We start from the raw sequence: 20908 nt of genomic DNA on the forward strand, positions 1-20908 counted from the left end.
TCAGGGCCATTCTCCCTTCTTCAACTGCTGCTTGGCTTTTAGTTTAATGCCCTTGAAGCTTCTGATTATTTGAGTGCCAAAACAGAGAGCAACCCCATGAGGTACTCAGATCAAGACTGACGCCCAGCAGAGTGGAGACAATGGGAAATGTGGACAACAGGGTCAGAGGGGCTGCTGTGGCTTCCAACTGAAGCCACCATGAATACAGAAAACACTGGTCCTTCTGTGGCTACTGAGGGCTATTGATGGCTACTAGCCATGACTGCTATGCTCTGCCTCCACAGCTGGAGGCAGAAATGCTTTTGAATATCAGTTGCTGGGAGGGGGAGAAGAGTCCTTCTGTGCTCGAATCCTGCTAGCACATTTCACATAAGCAACTTGTTGGACACTGTGAGAGAAGGATACTGGACTAGATGGGCCTGATCCAGCAGGCCCTCTTTGTTGAGATCTGCAGCTCTAATCAAAATCACTTTACACCCAATGGATGCTATTTCAAGCAACTTTAGACTAGTGCAGGAGTAGCCAATATGGTGCCCTCTAGAGGCAGTTGGAGTGGCGAACACAAGCATGGCCAATTGTGAGGGATAATGGGGATTGTAGTCCAACAATGTTTGGGTGGCACCAGGTTGACTATCCCTGGACTAGAGCCTCATACCTGTGTTGGGCACGCACCTGGAATGCAGCAAACCACATGAGCCAGTCCAGGCGATAGTGGTATGGACTTATGAGGCAGGGTCTCCTGCGTAGGTCCCCAGGTTTACACTTGAATTCATACTCTTCCCAAATAGCAGCAGGGTCGTTGGGATCCAGGCTGGATGTCCCTTGAATGATGACCTCGGTTCTGTCTTTGGTGATGCTGTGAAAAGACATGCGGAATTATTCTCTGGAGTTTCGGGAAACCCCAATCCCAAATCTGAACTTGGGCAGCCTGCAGTTGCAAGAGGAAAAAGCAGCCAGTGACTCCAAACAAGCCAGCGACTCCAAACAGAGCACAAAGGCCAAATCTCATGGGGCATGTTTCAGAGGAGCAAAGAAGAGAGAGGTTGTAGCATTCAAGCCCTGCTTTTTGGATTCCCATGAACATCTGGTGGACCACTGAAGGAAGGACCTGCTGGACGGAATATACCTTTTATTTGATCCAGCAGGGCTCCTCCTGTTAGCTGCAAGAGCTGGGAATGGAATGGCTATGTTCAGAAGCAGTTTATCTCAGACTAGTACATGCTGGGAGAAAATACTGAGGGAGATGGACTGATGTTCTGACTCAGCATTTCATGAAATGGTGTATATTTGACTCACCATTGAAAAAGCCTGCAAAGATCCCATTGCACCCCTGCCCCACCCTGTTTCACCCCTTTTGGGGTCACTCCTGGGTTTGCTGTAATGTGCAAATGTGCGGTTGCACACATATCAGACACGCCTAAAACGGTGTACTTAAATCACCCCTTCTAATAGAAACGTTGAGGACTAGAATCTTAGTTCAGTGGAAGAGCACATGCACAAGGCCCCCAGGTTCAACTACCAGCATCTGCAGGTAGGGCTGGGAGAGACCCCTGCCTGAAACCCCGGAAAGCTGCTGCCAATCAGTGCAGACAATACTGAACTAGATGGACCAATGGTCTGACTCAGTACAAGACAGCTTTCTCTGTACTCTAAAACATCTGGAAGGCACCAGGCTGGGTGGGGCAGATGGTCCTCTGGCCTGATTCAACTAAGCCATCTCTTATTTTATTTGATCGCTGTCTTCTGGCAAAAGAGAACATTCCTTGGGTCCAGTACTGGCTGGCTGCTACTAATGGGGACCACTTAGAATTATCCCTACCTCCAGTTCAACAGATTCCCAGCCCCTGCCCCAGCCAAGGACCTCCCCCCCGCCCGCCCCCACTGTTGCTCAGTGAGCTGAGTTATGAGAGGTGGCCCACTGCCCGATGCTTACGAACACACTGTAAATCCAGGACACCAAATTACTAATAAAAAGCCTGTTCCTACTGTGCTATTCAAAATATGTCAGCTTTCACATAATCATATATTCATTATGAGCTGCAATCCTCTTTTTATTGGTTTACATAGGCTGGAATTACGAATGCATTTATAGCAGGGGTTTCATCGCATGCTCGCGGGGTTCTGGTAACTGTCGAAAGGGAAACGGTCAACCTGAAGGGAGAGGGAGGGAGTGAAGGAGTTAAGAGGGAGGAACAACAACGGCAGGACAATAGACCCCCACTCCTCCGAAGGAGCCAAGGTAATTCAGGAGGTGTAAGAAGAGGCACAACGGTTACACCCCTTTCCAACTCATCGCCAAAGGCTCTTAATGATGTGGCAGAAAAGAGGCTGAGCTTTTGCAGGGCTATCAGGACGGGACAACAGATTCTGCCAGGAGCTTCCCTGTAGTAGCAGGAGCTTGCTGGGAGGGAGGGAAAAGAGCTAACCTGAGGTGGGAGCACCAAGACACACAGGGTTGTTGCAGCAGCTGGGGATGCACTGTGCCCTATTGTTAGTTTTTTTGTTTTTAAAGGATATCCAGATTCCACACCAAGAAAAGGTAACTTCTGCAAGAGGTTTCTTGGGGGGGGGGGGAGACGATTTCATCCTGGGGGCCACATTCACTTCTGGGAAACTTTCCAGGGGCCACATGCCAATGGTGGGTGGGGCCAGGGGCAAAAGCAGGCAGAACAAAGGGATATGAATTTTCCTTTGTACAGTAAGCTGGAGTCTACACATATTCACATACCCGTCCTTCTGCAGTCCTCCACCCAGGAAAGCAAGAAGTATTATGCTCAATGGCACCTTCCAGTCAGGCAAACATATGTCAGTGTATGTTCTCACACTGGCCAAGCAGATGACTCAATGAGGGGTTTGGATTTGATATCCTGCTTTATCACTACCCTAAGGAGTCTCAAAGCGGCTAACAATCTCCTCTCCCTTCCTCCCCCACAACAAACACTCTGTGAGGTGAGTGAGGCTAAGAGACTTCAGAGAAGTGTGACTAGCCCAAGGTCACCCAGCAGCTGCATGTGGAGGAGCAGGGAATCAAACTCGGTTCACCAGATTACGAGTCTACCGCTCTTAACCACTACACCACACTGGGAAGCCCACAAGCAGGAGCTGAGCACAACAGCCGTGATTTGAAGCAACAGAGTTTCAGGGGCACAGCACCTCTAAGATGGGAGGGAATACATAGCCACTGTGGCTAGGAGCCACTGTTGCTAGCCTTGCCCTCCATGCATTTGCCTAGCCTCTTTTTAAAAGCCCCTGAAGTTGGCCATCGCTACCTCTGGTGCAGCTGAATGAGTACTTCTGTTTGTCCATCCTGAATCTTCCAGTATTCAGCTTCATTAGATTACTGTGCCTTCCAGTATTATGAAACAGGAAGGAAAACGTCTCTGTGCCCACTTCCTTCATTCCATGCATAACTTCATAAATCTCTTATTCTGTCCCTTTGCACTTGCCTTTCTTCCCAGATAGTAGAATCATAGAATTGTAGAAGGGACCACAAGGATCATCTAGTCCAACCCCCTGCAATGCAGGAATAGGCAGCTGTCACATGCAGGGATTGAACCTGCAACCTTGGCATTTTCAGCACCACTCTTTAACCAACTGAGCCAACCTTTCCTCATAGGGGAGGTGCTCCAAGCCCTTGGTGATTTTGGTTGCCCTTTCAAAGGCCACCTCCTTAAACCTTACAGAAAATCTTACCTGTGTGTCCCTCCAAAACCCCTCTCCCCTCCCATGAGATCTGGAAGAGCACAAGTAGCATGCAGACCCCAGGATTTAGCATCCCTGCTGTGGGTTAAACCACTGTGCCGCTTGGGCTTGCCGATTGAAAGGTCGGCAGTTCGAATCCCCGCGACGGGGTGAGCTCCAGTTGTTCGGTCCCAGCTCCTGACAACCTAGCAGTTCGAAAGCACGAGGTGCAAGTAGATAAATAGGTACCACTCCGGTGGGAAAGTAAACGGCGTTTCTGTGTGCTGCTCTGGTTTCGCCAGAAGCGGCTTAGTCATGCTGGCCACATGACCCGGAAAAACTGTCAGCGGAAGTGGACAAACGCCAGCTCCCTCGGCCTGTAAAGCGAGATGAGTGCCGCAACCCCAGAGTCCTTCGCAACTGGACTTAATTGTCATGGGTCCCTTTACCTTTACCTTGACCCTGACCCTAGTAGAGAGCCATACCTTCCAAAGGCCCCATAGGTATTGACTATCCTGAGAGGGTTGAAGGACGTGTTCATGACTTGTCGGGAGCTTAGCAGATTGATAACCACCGGGATGCTGAGGAAGGCAATCAGGACCCCAAAAGATAGGTTCACTCCCTTGCGGATGTAGCAGCCTGTGGAAAAGGAGAGGTGGAAACCGTAAGTGATATATTCTTGCTTTGGGGACATATATTTAATGTGCTCCGGAATCAGCTTAGGACAGGGTTGGGAAACCTTTTCTGGCCCTAGTGCTTCATTCTCTCATGGACAACTTTCCAGGGCTTCAGGCCAGCGGTCAGAGGGGCCAGAGGGAGACAGTGGAAAGACCATTGGATGTACTCTTACCTCTGTATGTTGGCCACATTCCAGCCAGACTAGAGATCCAAGCAGGCAAGTGAGCAAGCTGGAGGCCTACATGGCCACACTTGGGCCTGGGCCTGAGATTACTCACCCGCCTGGCTTGGGACGTTCTGCTGCTGGGCTGGGGAAGAAAGACACGACACTTGAGGGTCCCTGCAACGTACTAGCCCTCTAAGGAAGCCAACGGCTTTCAAGATGGCAGGCCTTCTGGACTGAGCCTCACACCAAGAATAGGCAAGCCTCAGACCTGCAGGATTTGTACTTGGCTTTCGCTAGAACCTTGAGGTCCACCAATGGCTCAGAAGGGAGGGTGCTGAATTGAGGGAAATGGTGCCCCTCTCAGCAGGCACTGGCTTTCAGAAGCTCACACAGAGATGCTTACACACACACACACACACACACAGAGAGAGAGAGAGAGAGAGAGAGAGAGAGAGAGATGTTTCCTACTCAAGGTTTTCTGATTTCAGCAGGCTAGTTTAGGCTTTTTGTTGGTGCTATTGGCATCAACTGTTCCTGATCGGGTGCAAATGACCCAGAGTTCTAGGAGTAGTTCCTGCTCTCCCTTCTTCTTCCTGGGCCTGATCAAGGCCACGGCGACTTAACAATTAAAGGACCAGAAGCTGTGATGTCTCACATGACAACATTGCCCAACAGCAGAGCAGGATCCAAACACTCATTCACTCACATTTATGATTTCTGTCCCCCACTTCACTCTCTCGTTCCCCCTCTTCCTGTCTCTGTTCTTTTGTCACCCCACAACTCTCTTTTCTTCTTTTCTCCTCCCATCACAATGCTAAACTTCGGACTGCAAACTCCTTTGGTGTTTGTCCTTTCCCCCTTTTTGGTTTGCTTATCTTGCTATACAAAGTGCAACACACACACACGCTGCAAGTGGTCTCTGGCAGGACAGTGACTTGGTAGATCGGAGAGTCTGGTTTCCTCCTGTCACTGTCCTGGGGGCCGTTTGTAACCTGGATTCCCCCCCCCCCCAGCCAATAAGAAAACAAGCATTTGCTCAACCTCCCCCTCCCCAGCCCCCGCCTGCAACATTGCGGGCCTCAGCCAATGGGCTGTGCCATATCTTTATGAAAATCTGCTTTTCTCTAAATAGTCTGGGAAGGGACTAAAAAGAAGAATGTCTAAAATGCTGCTTGGTTAACAACAAGTCCTAGTGTAGAGAAGCCATTTCTGGCTTGGGGAGAATTTTCTGTTCTTTCTTCTGGATGGTATTGAAATTAAGTATACGCTTGGAGTCCATCTGAGAAGGGAGCTTTAGTCTGAAATACCAGGAGCGCCAACTTGAATAAAATATTGGGGGGGGGGGCAGGTAAGCCCCGCTCTGCAGAATTGATCACATGAAGCGGTGAGTGAATGCCATTTGAATTGCAATGCCCATCAACTTCGGCTCACCTCCAAGCTGAGGTGGTTTGATGTATCGCCAGATTGCAATGTTTGGCTGGTGATATATCGCAATGTTGAAAATTTCACATCACCCAGCCCTATTTTGTACTACAACTCCCATCAGTCCCAGCCAACGTGGCAGATGGGAGTTGTAGTCCAAAACATTGGCGGGGCGGGGGGCAGTTTGCCAAAGGCAAAGGCTGGTTTTTTATTATTTTAGATGCATCAACCGATCCAGGGAAGTAGGTTGGCAGCATCCCCAAAAGACTAAGATACAGCTGTACCTTTGCAAATGGCCACCGGAAAGGAAGCTGAAGCTACTGAGAATTGGACAAATAAGCAAAACTGACCCTTGCTGCATCCTGCTGCTTTTTGAAAAGAGAGACAGAGAGACAGACAAATAAAAATAATAATAACTGACTAGCACGGAGAGTTCCTCTTTTCCATCTCTGCAGGGAAGCAATGCTTGTTTAAGCCTTTCTGCTACCCTGATAAACTGTTTAGTCTGAGAATATTTTGGGAGCAGTTTTTCATTGAAATGGGAGGTCTGGACCCCTGGGAAAGTGGGTGGGTATTTCAGAAAAGCCAGGATTCGTTATGTTGCACAGAAACATAACAGGAGAGAGAAACTTGGTCAATGTAAAGATGAACACATTCCTGGGACTGGGACACCTCATGCTAATTCCCCCTCCCCCAAGTCTGCCTGGGGATTGCTGGATTGAGGTGCCTTTTGTGCAGGATCCTGGCCAGCTTGGCAGAGGAGGCAGGGTGGTAGAGACAGCAGGTTAGGGCCAAGGTCGCCCAATGAGCTTCATGGGCGAGTGGGGATTTGAATCTTGGTCTCCCAGGTCCCAGTCTAGCACTCTAACCACTACACACCTGTCTGTCTGTCTCTATATAGAGAGAGTGTGGTGCAGTAGTTAGAGTATTGGACTGTGACCTGGGAGCCCAGGATACACATCCCTGAAAAGTGAATAAGAGGGACTATAATTAGAAACTGTTTTAGTTTAATAATGATATTCGAAAGCTGTTACCTTTAATTACAAGGAAACTCAGAAGGGAAGGATTTGAGGAAGTCAACAAAGATGTTTAAAAGGTTGGATTTGTGAAGAATTAAGTTTGTTGTTATTGTTTATCTGTTTATTGTTCCCCCCTTTCCCCCTCTTTCTTTCTTTCTTTCTTTCTTTCTTTCTTTCTTTCTTTCTTTCTTTCTTTCTTTCTTCTTTCTTCTTTTTCTGTTTTTGTGTATCATTTTGCTTTGTGGTTTGTGTTATCATTGTGGAAAAATCTATATTTTTTTTTTAAAGGATACACATCCCCACTCAGCCATGAAGCTCACTGGGTGACCTTGGACCAGTGCCATCTCTTAGACTAACATACCTCACAGGGTTGTTGTGAGGATTAAATGAGAAGAAGGACAGCCATGTACACCACCCTGAGAATCTTGGAGGAAAAGGTGGGATAAATAAAACAAGATATATGTATGTGTAATGCAATCCTGAGGGATAGAAACTTAAAACCAACCAACCAACCAAATAGTATACTATTGTTGCAGCCATACAGTATTCCCAGACCCTGGCAAAATAGGACATTGTCCCTGCAGCAATAAATAACTATTATTATTTATATCAAATGCTAGTCCTTCTCAGAGTAGACACATTGAAACAAATGAGCATTACTAACTTAGTTTCTTTAGTTTCTTTTTTCAGTGCTTTATTATCCATAATTGCATGCATACATCCAAGACATATCATTATCTATATATCAAACTTACCAAAACAAAATTCAAACAGTAGAATGTAAGTCTTCAGATCATAAAATTAGTACATAATTTTGACTTCCCATCCTTGTCAACATCTTTCCACTCTAGTAAACTATTACCTTAAGATATCAATTGCATTAATAATAAACTAATAATGTACATCTATATATACCTGTCTATTTTTACCCTTACCCTTTCTTTAATTTCAATGGGTGTACTCTGAGTAGCGCTTCATTGGGCTGGCCGCCATCTCCCAACCTAATCTACCTCACAGGTTTGTTGCGAGGATAAACGCAGGCGGCGAAGAACCTTCTGTGCACATAGGTGTCTGTGTTTTCCCATCAGACCAATGTATTGCTTCAGTCCAAGAAGGACTTACCACATCGCAAGGGCTCCGTCTTCCCCTCTGCCTCTCCGGCTTGCATCTCTTGCACTCTGGCCTTCAGGCCTTGTTCTTTGGAGCTGAAAAGGAACCCCAGGGCAGCATCGTCGAAGCAGGCAATGCTTGGCACAATGGTTAGCCAGTTAAGGAAGCTCAAGTTCCCGCTCACGATGAGGAGCACCTAAGGGCAAGAAAGAGAAGATGGACAGCTTGTGGTCAGGGGGAGATTAGTGCTTTCTTCTCAATGCACCGCAGTGCCTGGTTGGTTATAGGTGCTACGCAAACAGTAAGAGGGGCCTCAGAAGCTGCCTTACACCCAACCAAGTCCTTGGCCTATCTAACTCAGTGCTGCCAACACCAGGCATAGACAAACACGGCCCTCCAGATGTTTTGGGACTACAACTCCCATGATCCCTAGCTAACAGGACCAGTGGTCAGGGATGATGGGAATTAAGATTACTGGAAGAAATATCAACAACCTCAGATATGCAGATGACACAACCTTGATGGAAAAGTGAGGAGGAATTAAAGAACCTTTTAATGAGGGTGAAAGAGGAGAGCGCAAAATATGGTCAGAAGCTCAACATCAAAAAAATGAAGACCATGGCCACTGGTCCCATCACCTCCTGGCAAATAGAAGGGGAAGAAATGGAGGCAGTGACAGACTTTACTTTCTTGGGCTCCATGATCACTGCAGATGGTGACAGCAGTCATGAAATTAAAAGACGCCTGCTTCTTGGGAGAAAAGCAATGAGAAACCTAGACAGCATCTTAAAAAGCAGAGACATCACCTTGCCAACAAAGGCCCATAGAGTTAAAGCTATGGTTTTCCCAATAGTGATGTATGGAAGTAAGAGCTGGACCATAAAGAAGGCTGATTGCCAAAGAATTGATGCTTTTGAATTATGGTGCTGGAGGATACCCTTGAGAGTCCCATGGACTGCAAGAAGATCAAACGTGTCCATTCTTAAGGAAAACAGCCCTGAGTGCTCACTGGAATGATAGATCCTGAAGCTGAGACTCCAAAACTTTGGCCACCTCATGAGAAGAGAAGACTCCCTGGAAAAGACCCTGATGTTGGGAAAGATGGAGGGCACGAGGAGAAGGGGACGACAGAGGACGAGGTGGTTGGACAGTGTTCTCAAAGCTACCAGCATGAGTTTGACCAAACTGCGGGAGGCAGTGGAAAACAGGAGTGCCTGGCGTGCTCTGGTCCATGGGGTCATGAAGAGTTGGACACGACTAAACAACAACAACAACAAAGCTATGCAGGATCCGGTATGGTTTCACATTGGATGGGAGAACCGTGTGTTGAGATTCCTGCATTGCAGGGGGTTGGACTAGATGACCCTCAGGAGTCCCTTCTGGTTCTACAATTATATGATTCCTCTTTACAAAAATGGAATAAAATGCCTGGGTGGTGTACAGAATGCGTTAAAAGCAACCAGAGATTCAAACCCAAAGTCACAAGAATCCACATTAGAAAACAGATGCTTCGTCACTGCCATCATTATTGCATCACTTAAAAGAGAGGGAGGGGAATGATGACGCACGCTGTTAGTTTGGGTCTTTGGCCACCATCCCCCCCCCTACTTTTATATGATCTACATCCACAAATATGAAGCAGTCCACTTCATTAACATTTCTCACTTCTTCTGCTCAATTGCATTCCTGCGCCGCCACCCCACTTTCCAATATTGAGGCAATTTGAAGAAAATAATTCCCTGAGTTGCCCCTCTGACACAGGATCACCTTACTACTTTATATGTAGTAACTGGGTGGTCTGTTCTGTTTTCCTTTCCTTTCCTTCTTTTCTTTTTTGCTTTATTGCTTGGGAGATTGAAAAAGAAGAATCTTATTTCTAACAGCTGTATAGTGGTGTGTGTGTGTGTGTGTGTGTGTGTGCGCGTGTGTGTGTGATCAAATAAATAAATAATCACAGGATTCAAAATGTGGCCTCTGAGGTTTTGACATGAGGGTGGAATTATGAACCTGTCAAACATACGGTTCTTCAGCCTGGGGCAAGCAGGTCTTTTGAGGGGTAACAGAGAATTAAGAAAAACACAAGCAGAATCTCTCTGCAACAGGCTGTAGGTGTTAGATCGGGGACAGGGAAGCTGTTGCCTTCCACATCTTTTCTGACTTCCATTCCAACCAACCCTGGCCAGCATGCCTAATGGTCAGGGGTGATGGAAACTGTTGTCCAGCAACCTCTGGGCGGTCAGAAGCTCTCCAGTCCTGGCCCAGAAGCACTGTCTTTTCCTCACATCAAGGCATCGTTTGCAAGCCTGGTGGGCTTTCCGATGCTTAGGACTACAACTCCCATCAGCCCCAGCCAGCATGAGCATGTGATGCTGGGGCTTCTGGGAGCTGTAGTCTGAAACATCTGGAGAGCATCAGGTTGGCAAAGGCCGCCTTAAACCAAGACCTGACCCCCCCCCCACATCCCAAGTCTGCTCCTGAATCGCGAAGGTTTTCTTTTATTAAGGCACAGTATTAATCACAGTAATTGGGTAGGAACGGTAAGGTTATAAAACTACAGAATGTCTAATGAGCAAAAGCCTGAAATGAGGAGCTGGGACCTCTTTTTTTTAATCTAATAATGTCAGTTTTATGGATTATGACTGGAGTTTTATGAAGTGCGATATGAAATACTGTGGATTCATGGCTCTCGCTGGATTAATTTGGGTGGGGGGGGTGAGAGTGGTTTCCCTCCTTCAGCCCCCCAAACAATTATTCCTTGTGTTTCTCTCCCCTTAGCCCTGGCAAGGGAGCCCAAATGCTAGGAAATGGGGCAGGTACCGTCAGAAATCTTTTACAGGTCCGTACACGGTTTGAACCCTAATTGCAGATCATTATAGGCATTTGGTAGGTACCAGCCAGAAACTCATAATCTCCGCCAGACAGTATATCCTTCCAGAAGGAGCTGTAACAACAACTTGCAAGCTGTTCCAGCGCACAGACCAAGGATGGCTATTAGTGTGTGGGCTAAAAGGCACCACAGGGGCAACAGAATGCCCTGGAAACTATGAGGAAGGGCCATAGCTTAGTGGTAGAGCACCTGCTTTGCATGCAGATGGTCTCAGGTTCAATCCCCGAGGAACCTTTTGCATGCAGAAGGTCTCAGGTTCAATCTCACAGACAGGTACGCCTGTGAAAGAGCCACTGCCAGTCAGTATATTATTATTAGAATCATAGAACTGGGCAGTTAGAAGGGACCAATGAGAACCATCTAGTTCAACCCTCTGCAATGCAATCCCCATATGGGGATCAAACATGCAACCTTGGCATTATCAGCACCCGGCTCTAACCAATTGAGCTATCCAGGTAGATAGTGCTGAGACAGTGGTATGAGGCAGCTTCCTGTGTTCCTATTCAATCAGCTGTTTCTTCATGATTGTGAGAACTAGAACGTAGGAGAACTAGAACCCTGGAGATGCTGCAAAGGCAGCATTGACCCAATGGTATTAAGGCAGCTTTCTCTGGAATCGACCCTTCATTCAGATCCATGAGGACTAGAATCTTACTTTATAGTTATGGAAAGAGCCGCAACTCAGTGGTACAGCACCTGCTTTTGCATGTAGAAAGTTTCAGGCACGACACTCGGCATCTCCAGGTAGGGCTGTGGAAAGACCCCTGCTGGAAACTCTGGAGAGCTGCTGCCGGTCAGTGTGGACACTACTGAGCTAGATGGACCAATGGCTCAGTGTAAGGCAGTGTAATGTCCCTACATACTCTAACCAAACAGCCTAGTTGCCCTGTGTGCCATTCAGATCACATCATCAAAACTGCTTTTTTTTTGGGGGGGGGGGTTAGGTCATACAGTGGTGCCCCGCAAGACGAACGCCTCGCAAGACGGAAAACCCGCTAGACGAAAGGGTTTTCCGTTTTGGAGGCGCTTCACAAAACAAATTTCCCTATGGGCTTCCTTCGCAAGACGAAAGCCCATAGGGAAATCTCCGGGACAGGGGGGAAGCGCAGCGCTTCTTCCCCACTGTCCTTGGACCTCCTCCGAAGGCTGGTGGTGGGGCGGAAAGCCCTTCTCCCCGCGCCAGCCTTTGGAAGGCTCCTCCGAAGGCTGGCAGTGGGGCGGAAAGCCCTTCTCCCCGCGCCAGCCTTCAGAAGGCTCCTCCGAAGGCTGGCGGTGGGGAGAAAAGCCCTTCTCCCCGCGCCAGCCTTCGGAAGGCTCCTCCGAAGGCTGGCGGTGGGGCGGAAAGCCCTTCTCCCCACGCCAGCCTTCGGATGGCTGTCCTGAAGACTTGCGGTGGGGCGGAAAGCCCTTCTCCCCACGCCAGCCTTCGGATGGCTGTCCTGAAGACTTGCGGTGGGAGGAGGGTTTTCCTTCCCACCGCCAACATTCAGAATGCTGTTCTGAATGTTGGCGGTGGGGAGGAAAAACCCTCCTCCCACCGCAAGCCCCGGGAACAGAGGAGAAGCGCTGCGCCCCTTCCCCTCTGTTCCCGTACCTGTCCTGAAGGCTTGCGGTGGGGAGAAAAGCCCTTCTCCGCACCGCCAGCCTGGCAAGCGGTTTCCATAGGAACGCATTAATTGATTTTCAGTGCATTCCTATGGGAAACTGTGCTTCGCAAGACGAAAAACTCGCAAGAAGAAAAATCTTACGGAACGAATTAATTTCGTCTTGCGAGGCACCACTGTAGAATTGTAGAGTTGGAAGGGAGGTGCTCCCAGTTACTTGTCATTTTTAAAATTTGAACCGGGAGTGACTAATTCAGATGACTTGGAGGGTAAAGCTCCCCTGCTGTTGTTGTTAATCTGCCCTTTACCCCAAGGTCCCAGGGAGGGTCACGACAGTGAAAACACAATATTTAAAAGCAGGTTCAGTGTGGAAGGGGGGGGCTGAGGGTTCCCCCCCCCCCAGCCACTGAGTGGGTTGGCTGGTGCACTGTCCAAATCAGGGCCTTCCTCTCAGCAACGTTAGGATCCTGAGGCATCAGCCATGACATCAGGGACTTCACTGCCTTACAAAAAACCCACCAATATTTGTTCTTCCTGGTCCTCTGGGACGGAACTGAGTCTAGGAGTTATTTTGCTGCGTTAAGGGCAGGCTCCTAGATTGCTCATTAGGAAGGAGACGGCGAGCAAGAGGTAACCCCCTCTCCTCAGGGTGACAGAGAAAGTAGTTCTTGGAAAAACCACAACACGTTGACTTCTCTATTGCACATGGGACAGCAAAGGAGTTTCCAAGGAGTAATTCAAGCCAGTGACAGGCTGTGGAAAGCGGTGGGCAATCCGGGGGCAGCCTCCCAAACTTTTACAAGTGCATACTAGATATATTATCTTGCCTAGTGAGGTGAACCCTGTTGATGCCTAGCCAAGTCAGTTCCAGGAATTTATAGGAGTTTAGGTTGGTTTTTTTTTAAAAAAAAGAAAGCAGAAAGGAAAAAAAGAAAAAGGGAGAGGGGAAGAGAGGGAGAGAGAAGTCTCTCCTTTAAAAAACAAGAAGTTAAAGGAAATTTATTGCCCTGTCAAAAGCAGGGCTCTTAACCCAAACTCAGCACTTGGGTATCCAGTTTCCATCTTTGGCTGTACTTGCTGACACCCGCCTGCCTCGCTTCACGCCAGCCGCCCGCCAGCCTGGGCCAGAAGAAATGTACACATGGCCTTGGATGGAGCAGCAGCACCAAAGGTGTCAAAATGTAAAGAGAGTCAACCCACAGAAAGCAGGTGGGAAGGCTGCCATGGGAAGAGGATATGGGAGAGTCGCAAGGCTCATGCAGAGAAACCCTCACAGTAGAGTTTTTGACTCCAGAAAAGTCCCTTTTCTCCTTGATATAGCGAAGGGATCCCCACGACTGGATGGGGCCACCAGGTACTAAATTTCCTGAATGGAATCACATTCCACTTTTTGGAATTAACGGTGCTCATCAGATGGTGAGATAAGCTGGCGCTATTATCATCCCAGGAAAATCATGATATACCGGTGCAGCCTTCCTCAACCTTGGTTCCCCAGATATTGTTGGACTACAATTCCCATCCTCCCTAACAAGCAGAGCCCGTGGTCAGAGATGATGGGAGTTGTAGTCCAACAACGTTTTGGGACCTAAGTTTGAGAAAGGCTGAACTGGTGGGTTAAGCCCACTTTTGACATGTTATTACTTAACTTATTTTTTAACTTCATCATCATCATCATCACACATTTAACAATATTTATATGCCACTCAACCATCAAAATACCTCTATGTGATCTATACACAAAAATATACATTAAAATCACCAGTAAAATCAGATGCTAAAAACAAGTTATCCTTAAAAACCCCTGAAAAAATAAAAACAGGAGTCTTAAAATATACCTTATAAAACAAAAGTACGTATTAAAATACACGCAATAGAACCATACAATTGTAGAGCTGCAAGGGCCCCAAACGGTCACATAGAACGCAGGAATGTCAAATTTATGTGTCAAGATAGACTTGCTAAAACTTTTTTCCTTAAAGCAGGTGCTGAAAACAGTATAGCAAAAATGCTGGCCTAATATCAATGGGCAGGGAGTTCCAAAGTGTAGGTGGTGCCATGTGGAAGAGTGACTTCATTGCATTATGTGACGCTGGTAAAACTGCCAGTTCTAAGGACTGAAAGGGATGAGCTGTAAATGTGTAAATTTGCTTCCTAAACCCCATGCACAAACAGATCATACAAAAGTAGTAGAATGTAAAATACACAAACAAAACTGGAACCCAAGAGATTCTTTTGCAGCCAGATCTTAACCCTCTTTACTCAGAAATAAGGACAGTTGTTCTCAAACTTTTCTTCCAGTGGGCCACAATTTCAGAATAAAATTTGCTTGTGCCACACCAATTTTTTAAGGGATAAGAAATACACTGGAAAACAAAAAGAAACAATTCCTAGCAGTGCTTGATTTATAACACAGAACACAACTACTTTATAATATGATCACAGGGCATCCAGAAAGTATGCGGCTACATAAGAGCACAACTCATTCTCAAAATATAATACTGATTGTCTTTGAATCTGCCTGCCACACTTGCCATACTCTCCTGTCACACCAGTGTGGTACACCACACTGGTGGCAGGAGCAAAGCAGTGCAGACTCACTGCTTGTCTCCTGGAAATGTCGGCCAAGTTACGATTATATCTGGGTCAAAGGTTGGGGAAGCAATTCTACTTGGATGGAACTAAAGCAAATTCTTGATTAGTTTTTAATCAAACACAGGACAAGAAGATGGAAAAAACTGGAAGTCTTGGAGGTCATCCCAACCCACAAGTGGTTCTTATCCAAGTCTGTTGGTATTACCAGTTATAGAGCAAAAACCACCATCTGAGCAATTGGGATTTATATTCCAGTCCAGAAACCAGTAATTACCGAGTTACCAGGGAAATTTTGCCCCAAAGTAAGAGCCACAGCAAAATTGCAAATCTAGCCAGAGGAAAGATGTGTGACAGCATTTAGGGGAAGTCTAAAGGACTTTGCCTGGGTGAAAGTAACGTTGAATGCCCTTGTGGCGACAATGCATTTCTCACTTCTGCCACAGTAATAAAAAAGTCCTTCCTGGGCAAAAGTGAAAAGATGTAGTGATGGCCACTAACTGGGATGACTTTAAACGGGGATTGGACAAATTGATGGAGGATAAAAACTGGGTCCTGCTGGATGAGGCCAATGGCCCATCTTGTCCAACATGCTTTTCTCACAGTGGCCAACCAGATGCCTGTGGAAAGCGCACAACATGGACCAGGGCACAGAAGCAACTCTCTTCTTGTGGTTTCCAGCAACTGGTGTTCTGAAGCATACTGTCTCCAGATGTAGAGGCAGAGTATAGCCATTGTGGCTAGTAGCCATTGACAGCCTTCTCCATGAATTTGTCTAATCCTATTTTGAAGCCGTCCAAGTTGGTGGTCATCACCACCTCCTGTTGGCATTCCAGGGTTTAATTCTGTGCTGCGTGATGAAGTATTTTCTTTTATCTGTCCTGACTCTCCCAACATTCAGATTCATTGGATCTCCACAGGGACTACTGACCCTGATGTTTATGTCCTGCCTCCACTGTTGGAGGCAGCAAGGTTTCTGAATACCAGCTGCTGGAAAATACCAGCTGTTAGGAGAGAGTTGCTGCTGCACTCAGGTCCTGCTTGGGGGCTTTTCATCATGGGCATCCTGTTGGCCATTGTAAGAAGAGGATGCTGAGTATTACTGGCCTGATCTAGCAGGCTTTCCTTACATTTTTATAAACAATAAAACGTCAGCAGGTACTGGGGTGCCCAATCCAAGGGCATACCTTGAACCACAGGCCATCTTTTGCCGCATGGTCTCCAAACACCAATTCCTGGAAATTGCAAGTGAGGAGAGTTGCTGTTGCACTCAGACACTGCTTGTGGTCTCCTTCTCACTGAAGCATCTGGTTAACCACTGCGAGAGCAGAAGGTTGTGTGCACCATTAGTCCTACTCAGAGTAGATCCACTGGAATAAATAGGCACATCTAACTGTGGCCCATTCTTTTCAAAAGGTGTACCATGAGTAGAATTTAGCTGGATGCTACCAAGGCTACTGGGACAGATGAGTCGTTGGTCTGATCCAGATGCCAGAGGTCTTCTTAGGTTCATCTGAGGAATTGAGGGAAACAAATAAGACAATTGTTTCTTAACCCCCTCCTTCCATCTCCATAAGTTATTATGATCCAAGCTTCATCTGTCTCTTAGTGTTGGACAGTAATATCTACAAGATAGGAGTCAAGGAAGGATCACTGCCGACTGATTTGATGCACGCGTGGAAACAAGAAGCTGCTCCTTCGATCTGTTTCTTCCCATGGCTACTTGTTTGATTCGTAATAAAATGATTTTGAGTAACTCCAGGCCCACAGCAACATCTGCAGGGCAATATTTCCCTTGGACTGGCTGTGCAGCATTGCCATGAACCAAGATTTCAAAATCTGGGGTAACCGGCTCCCCCCCCCCCCCGGTTTGGAACAATGCTTTTTGGCACATTTCTTCCACTAACACATTACACAAGTCAAGATTTTTAAATTAACCAAGGGGGCTCTTGCAAGGTTGGTTTAAAACAGAAAACCCAAGCTGAATATATTCCGTTAATGAACTACACACACACACACATACCAAGTTCTGAATTATAGAAAAAATAAGAATATTTATAAATACTTGCATATCTGATATTCAGCATCTCCTGGTCATAGGGGAACAGTTAAGGAAAGAAGTGAAGGCAGAGAGCCTAGCATGCACGTAGGGTTCTATCTCAGCATCTCCATTCAATTTATGAGATCTCTGGTAATCGCAAGGCCGAAAAACTGCTGTCTGCCAAAGATCCAGGAGCAACACTGCCAAGAGCAGGGACTTAGATGGACAAGACATCTCACCTGGCACAAGGCTGTTCCTATGGGTATTTTTTGCAAGGTGGGAGTGGGGTGGGTAAGCTCCATGGTAGAGCATATCCTTGGAAAGCAGGTGGTCCCTACATCAATCCTTGACATCTTGACATATCTGATTAAAGAATCTCAGGTATCAGCTGTTGGGAAAGACTAGCCTCTTAGCCCCTACAGAATCTCTGCCAGTCAGACCAGATAAGATAAAGAGTTCCCCAACAGTTCCTGGGCCAAAAGAAGTGTCACGGGCACCACAAAAAGCTCATTTCACAGATGAAAAAATGATGATATTCTGAAACATTACCCACCCACCCCCCCCCCAAAAAAAACACACCCAGGAAAAAACACCTACACCACCCTGACAGAAACACATAAGGCCCGACCGAAAACAGCAGGAAAAGCCACCAAAAGCCCAAAAATGTTTTCTTAAAAATGGGACAGGCAGATGGCCTTGATGGTGGTGGGATCTGTGGGCAGTGTTATGTCCAAGGGTACCACACTGGGGACCCCCTGGGCGAGATGGACCAGCAGTGCAACTGGAGGGGTGGGATTTTTGCAGGGAGCACAGTGCATAAGGAGGGGGGACTTAACTCATTAAAAGTCCTAGTAAAAATTATACACATAAACTGGGCCTGCTTTTAATCTCAGAAGGGGAGCTTCCACTGGCCCCCAACAGCACCTTACTAGCCCTATGTTTACTGTCAGCAGATTCATATCCAACTGGGAAAGGTGGGGCTGCACGCCTTTAATACATGCATTTGAGAAGTAACTATCTTCTGCAAGATTGTAAGAATCATCTGCAAGACGCACGACAAGATCCAGGTGTGACAGATCGAGGAGACTCCAAGGCAAACCACCCCCTGCTGGAAGACCTTGGCTCCTTTGTGCTTTTCCTCCGCCGGAGTCATCCTGCTAAGGACACGGGACACACATTGTTTTGTGTGGTTTCCCTACGATTGGGCAGCACAAAATTGTTCTGACAGCTAAAAGGAACCCCGGAGGAGTCTGCAAAACCATCATGTTTACAGACGGGTGCCAGAGGGATGGGAGGCCAGCCCAGTGCGGCCGGCGTTCAAATGAGCCCCTCTGGAGCAAGGCTGTACTGATTTGAGGGCAGGAAACAAGCCAGGAGGCATCCGCGTTCCCACTGCAATTGAAACAAGCTCCTCGGGACAGCGGGAAGAGAGCCATCGCTTGGACCAAAGCCTCACGTTTCAGTGACATCCAGCTGTTGAAGATGCCATAAGAACAGAAGAGCACAAGAGGGGCCCTGCTGGATCAGGCCAATAGCTCATCTCATCCACCATTCCATTCTCACAGGGATCAACCAGATGCCCCCAACGGGAAGCCCACAGGCAGGATTCGAACACAAGAGCTCTCGCCCCACCAGCATGACTAGTGGCCATCGGCAGTCTCCTCCTCCTCCATGAGCTTGGCTAATCCTCTTTAAAAGTCATCCAAGATGGTGGCCACCACTACTTCTTGTGGAAATGAATTCCATAGTTTAACTTTGCGCTGCACGAAGGACGTTCTTTTATCTGTCCTGAATCTTCCAGTGCTCAACCTCTTCGAATGGCCATGAGTTCTAGCATTATGAGAGATGGGGAAAAGCTTTTCTCTGTCCACTTTCCCCATGCCATGCACAATTTTACAAGTATCTGTAAGGTCACCTCTTACCTTTTCTCTAAATAAATCGTCCCAAGGGCTGCAACCATTCCTCACGGGGGAGCTGCTCCATCAACTTGGTGATTTTGGCAGCCTTTTCCTAAACTTTGTCAAACAAGAATCCCAGATCTCAGGGATGGAAAATCTGTGGCCCTCCAGACCTATGGCTCTCACCATCCCTGACCACTGGGCATTCTGGGGTGGCTGGGAGTTGTAGTCCAGTAACACCAAACCTGGAAACCAAGCCTTATGAGGACTGGTTGAAGGAGCTGGTTATGTTTAGCCCAGTAAAGAGGAGACTGAGAGGTGATATGGTAATCACCTTCCAATATCTAAAGGGCTGTCACGTGGAAGATGGAGCAAACATGTTTTCTCCTGCTCTGGAGGGAGCAGGAGAATTCTGCTCTAGAATTCGAACCAATGGCTTCAAGTTACAAGAAAGGAGATTCCCACTAAACATCAGGAAGAATTTTCTGATAGCAAGAACTGTTTGACAGTGGAATGGTCTCCCTTGGGAGGTGGTGGACTCTTCTTCCTTGGAGGTCTTTAGGCAGAGATTGGATGGCCATTTGTCATACATGCTTTAGCTGAGATTCCTCCATTGCAGGGGGTTGGACTAAATCACTTTTGGGGTCCCTTCCAACTCTACAATTCTATAATTCTATGAACACTTGGATGGCCTCTGGATAGCCACCCGTGGTCTACACTGACTGACAGTGGCACAAATGGAGCTTAATTGACAATCAGTTCACCCAGAAATTATAAGAATGACTTTCAGGTGTCATTCAGAGATTTTCGAATGGATTCAGGGACTCAGTTAATCTAGCCTAGTGCATTCTGAGCACGAAGTCTGATGTATCTTGTGGCTGAGACACAATAAGAAATGACACATCACAAACATTCCTCAGGACCATCCACGACAAGCCTCAAAGAGCCGTTGGCTTTTGCTGATGCTTTCTGTGCTTGCCCCAAACCCCCAAAACACTTCCATCCCACTTGCCTCTTTTTTAAAACGAGAAAATAAGGACACCATTTTCGAGCCATCTGCAAGGGGGACGGCATCTTGTCCTGTTAAACCAGCATGCCCTCAGATCACAGAGACTCCAAACATCCTGTGCGTTTTGGAAAGCACCCAGCTCACATCGTGCATAAAAGCCTCGTCCTGCAAGGGACACGTCCAACCACTTTTTTGGTTCCAGGGCCAGATCTGTCATAATCGAGCCCTCCCGGAATCACAGCCGCAGGGTGCCTCAGCGAGGTAGGGATGTCTCGCACGGGGTGCGGGCTCAGCGGCCAAGTGGGGCCTTGGAATGGGACAGTTGGGGGCGGTCAGTGTGCAGGGCCCCCATCTCGACATACCAATGCCATCATCCATTTGCTCCAGGGGAAATTTCTGAGATACAACCAACCAGTGTGTGGCTCCTGTCCCGCGACAGAGCTAAAACATTTTCTGCTTTTCAGAGTTCTAGGAAAAAGCTCTTTAGCTTTGCAGCCTTGTTGAAAAGCCTACAAAAATTTCCAGCCTTTTGTCAGCATGCCAAGAGGCTAGTAGACTGCATTTCCAGACTGGCTGTGGAGAAGGGGAAGGACCGTAGTGGTTAGAGCATCTGCTTTGCATGCAGAAAGTCCCATGTTCGATTCCCCAGTGGCATTTCCAGGTGGGGCTGGGAGAGACCCCTGCCTGGAACTCTGGAGAGCAGCTGCCAGTCAATGTAGTCTCAGCCTTGAATAAAGCAATGGTTTAGATTGTAACATAGGAAGCTGCCATGATGACTATGCTCTTCCTCCATGGTCAGAAGCG

The 20908-nt window shown here is 47.4% G+C and overlaps 1 protein-coding gene across 5 annotated transcripts in view; it reads right to left on the reverse strand.

Moving 5' to 3' along the window:
• Positions 1-20908, reverse strand: part of LMF1 (lipase maturation factor 1) — a 161722-nt gene that overhangs the window by 12183 nt on the left and 128631 nt on the right. For 4 of the 5 annotated variants that reach the window (XM_081170140.1, XM_081170141.1, XM_081170143.1 and 1 more), the window contains 3 exons: positions 8089-8272; positions 4167-4320; positions 673-856 (listed from right to left, as the gene is read on the reverse strand). In XM_081170140.1, the coding sequence (XP_081026266.1) occupies positions 673-856; positions 4167-4320; positions 8089-8272 (522 nt within the window). Of the gene's footprint in view, positions 1-655; positions 857-4166; positions 4321-8088; positions 8273-20908 lie in introns of all 5 variants that reach the window. The other variant, XR_014002045.1, reaches the window with a different exon arrangement.

This window comes from Podarcis bocagei, assembly GCF_964188305.1.
Source record: "Podarcis bocagei genome assembly, chromosome: 14".
Lineage (NCBI taxonomy): Eukaryota > Metazoa > Chordata > Lepidosauria > Squamata > Lacertidae > Podarcis > Podarcis bocagei.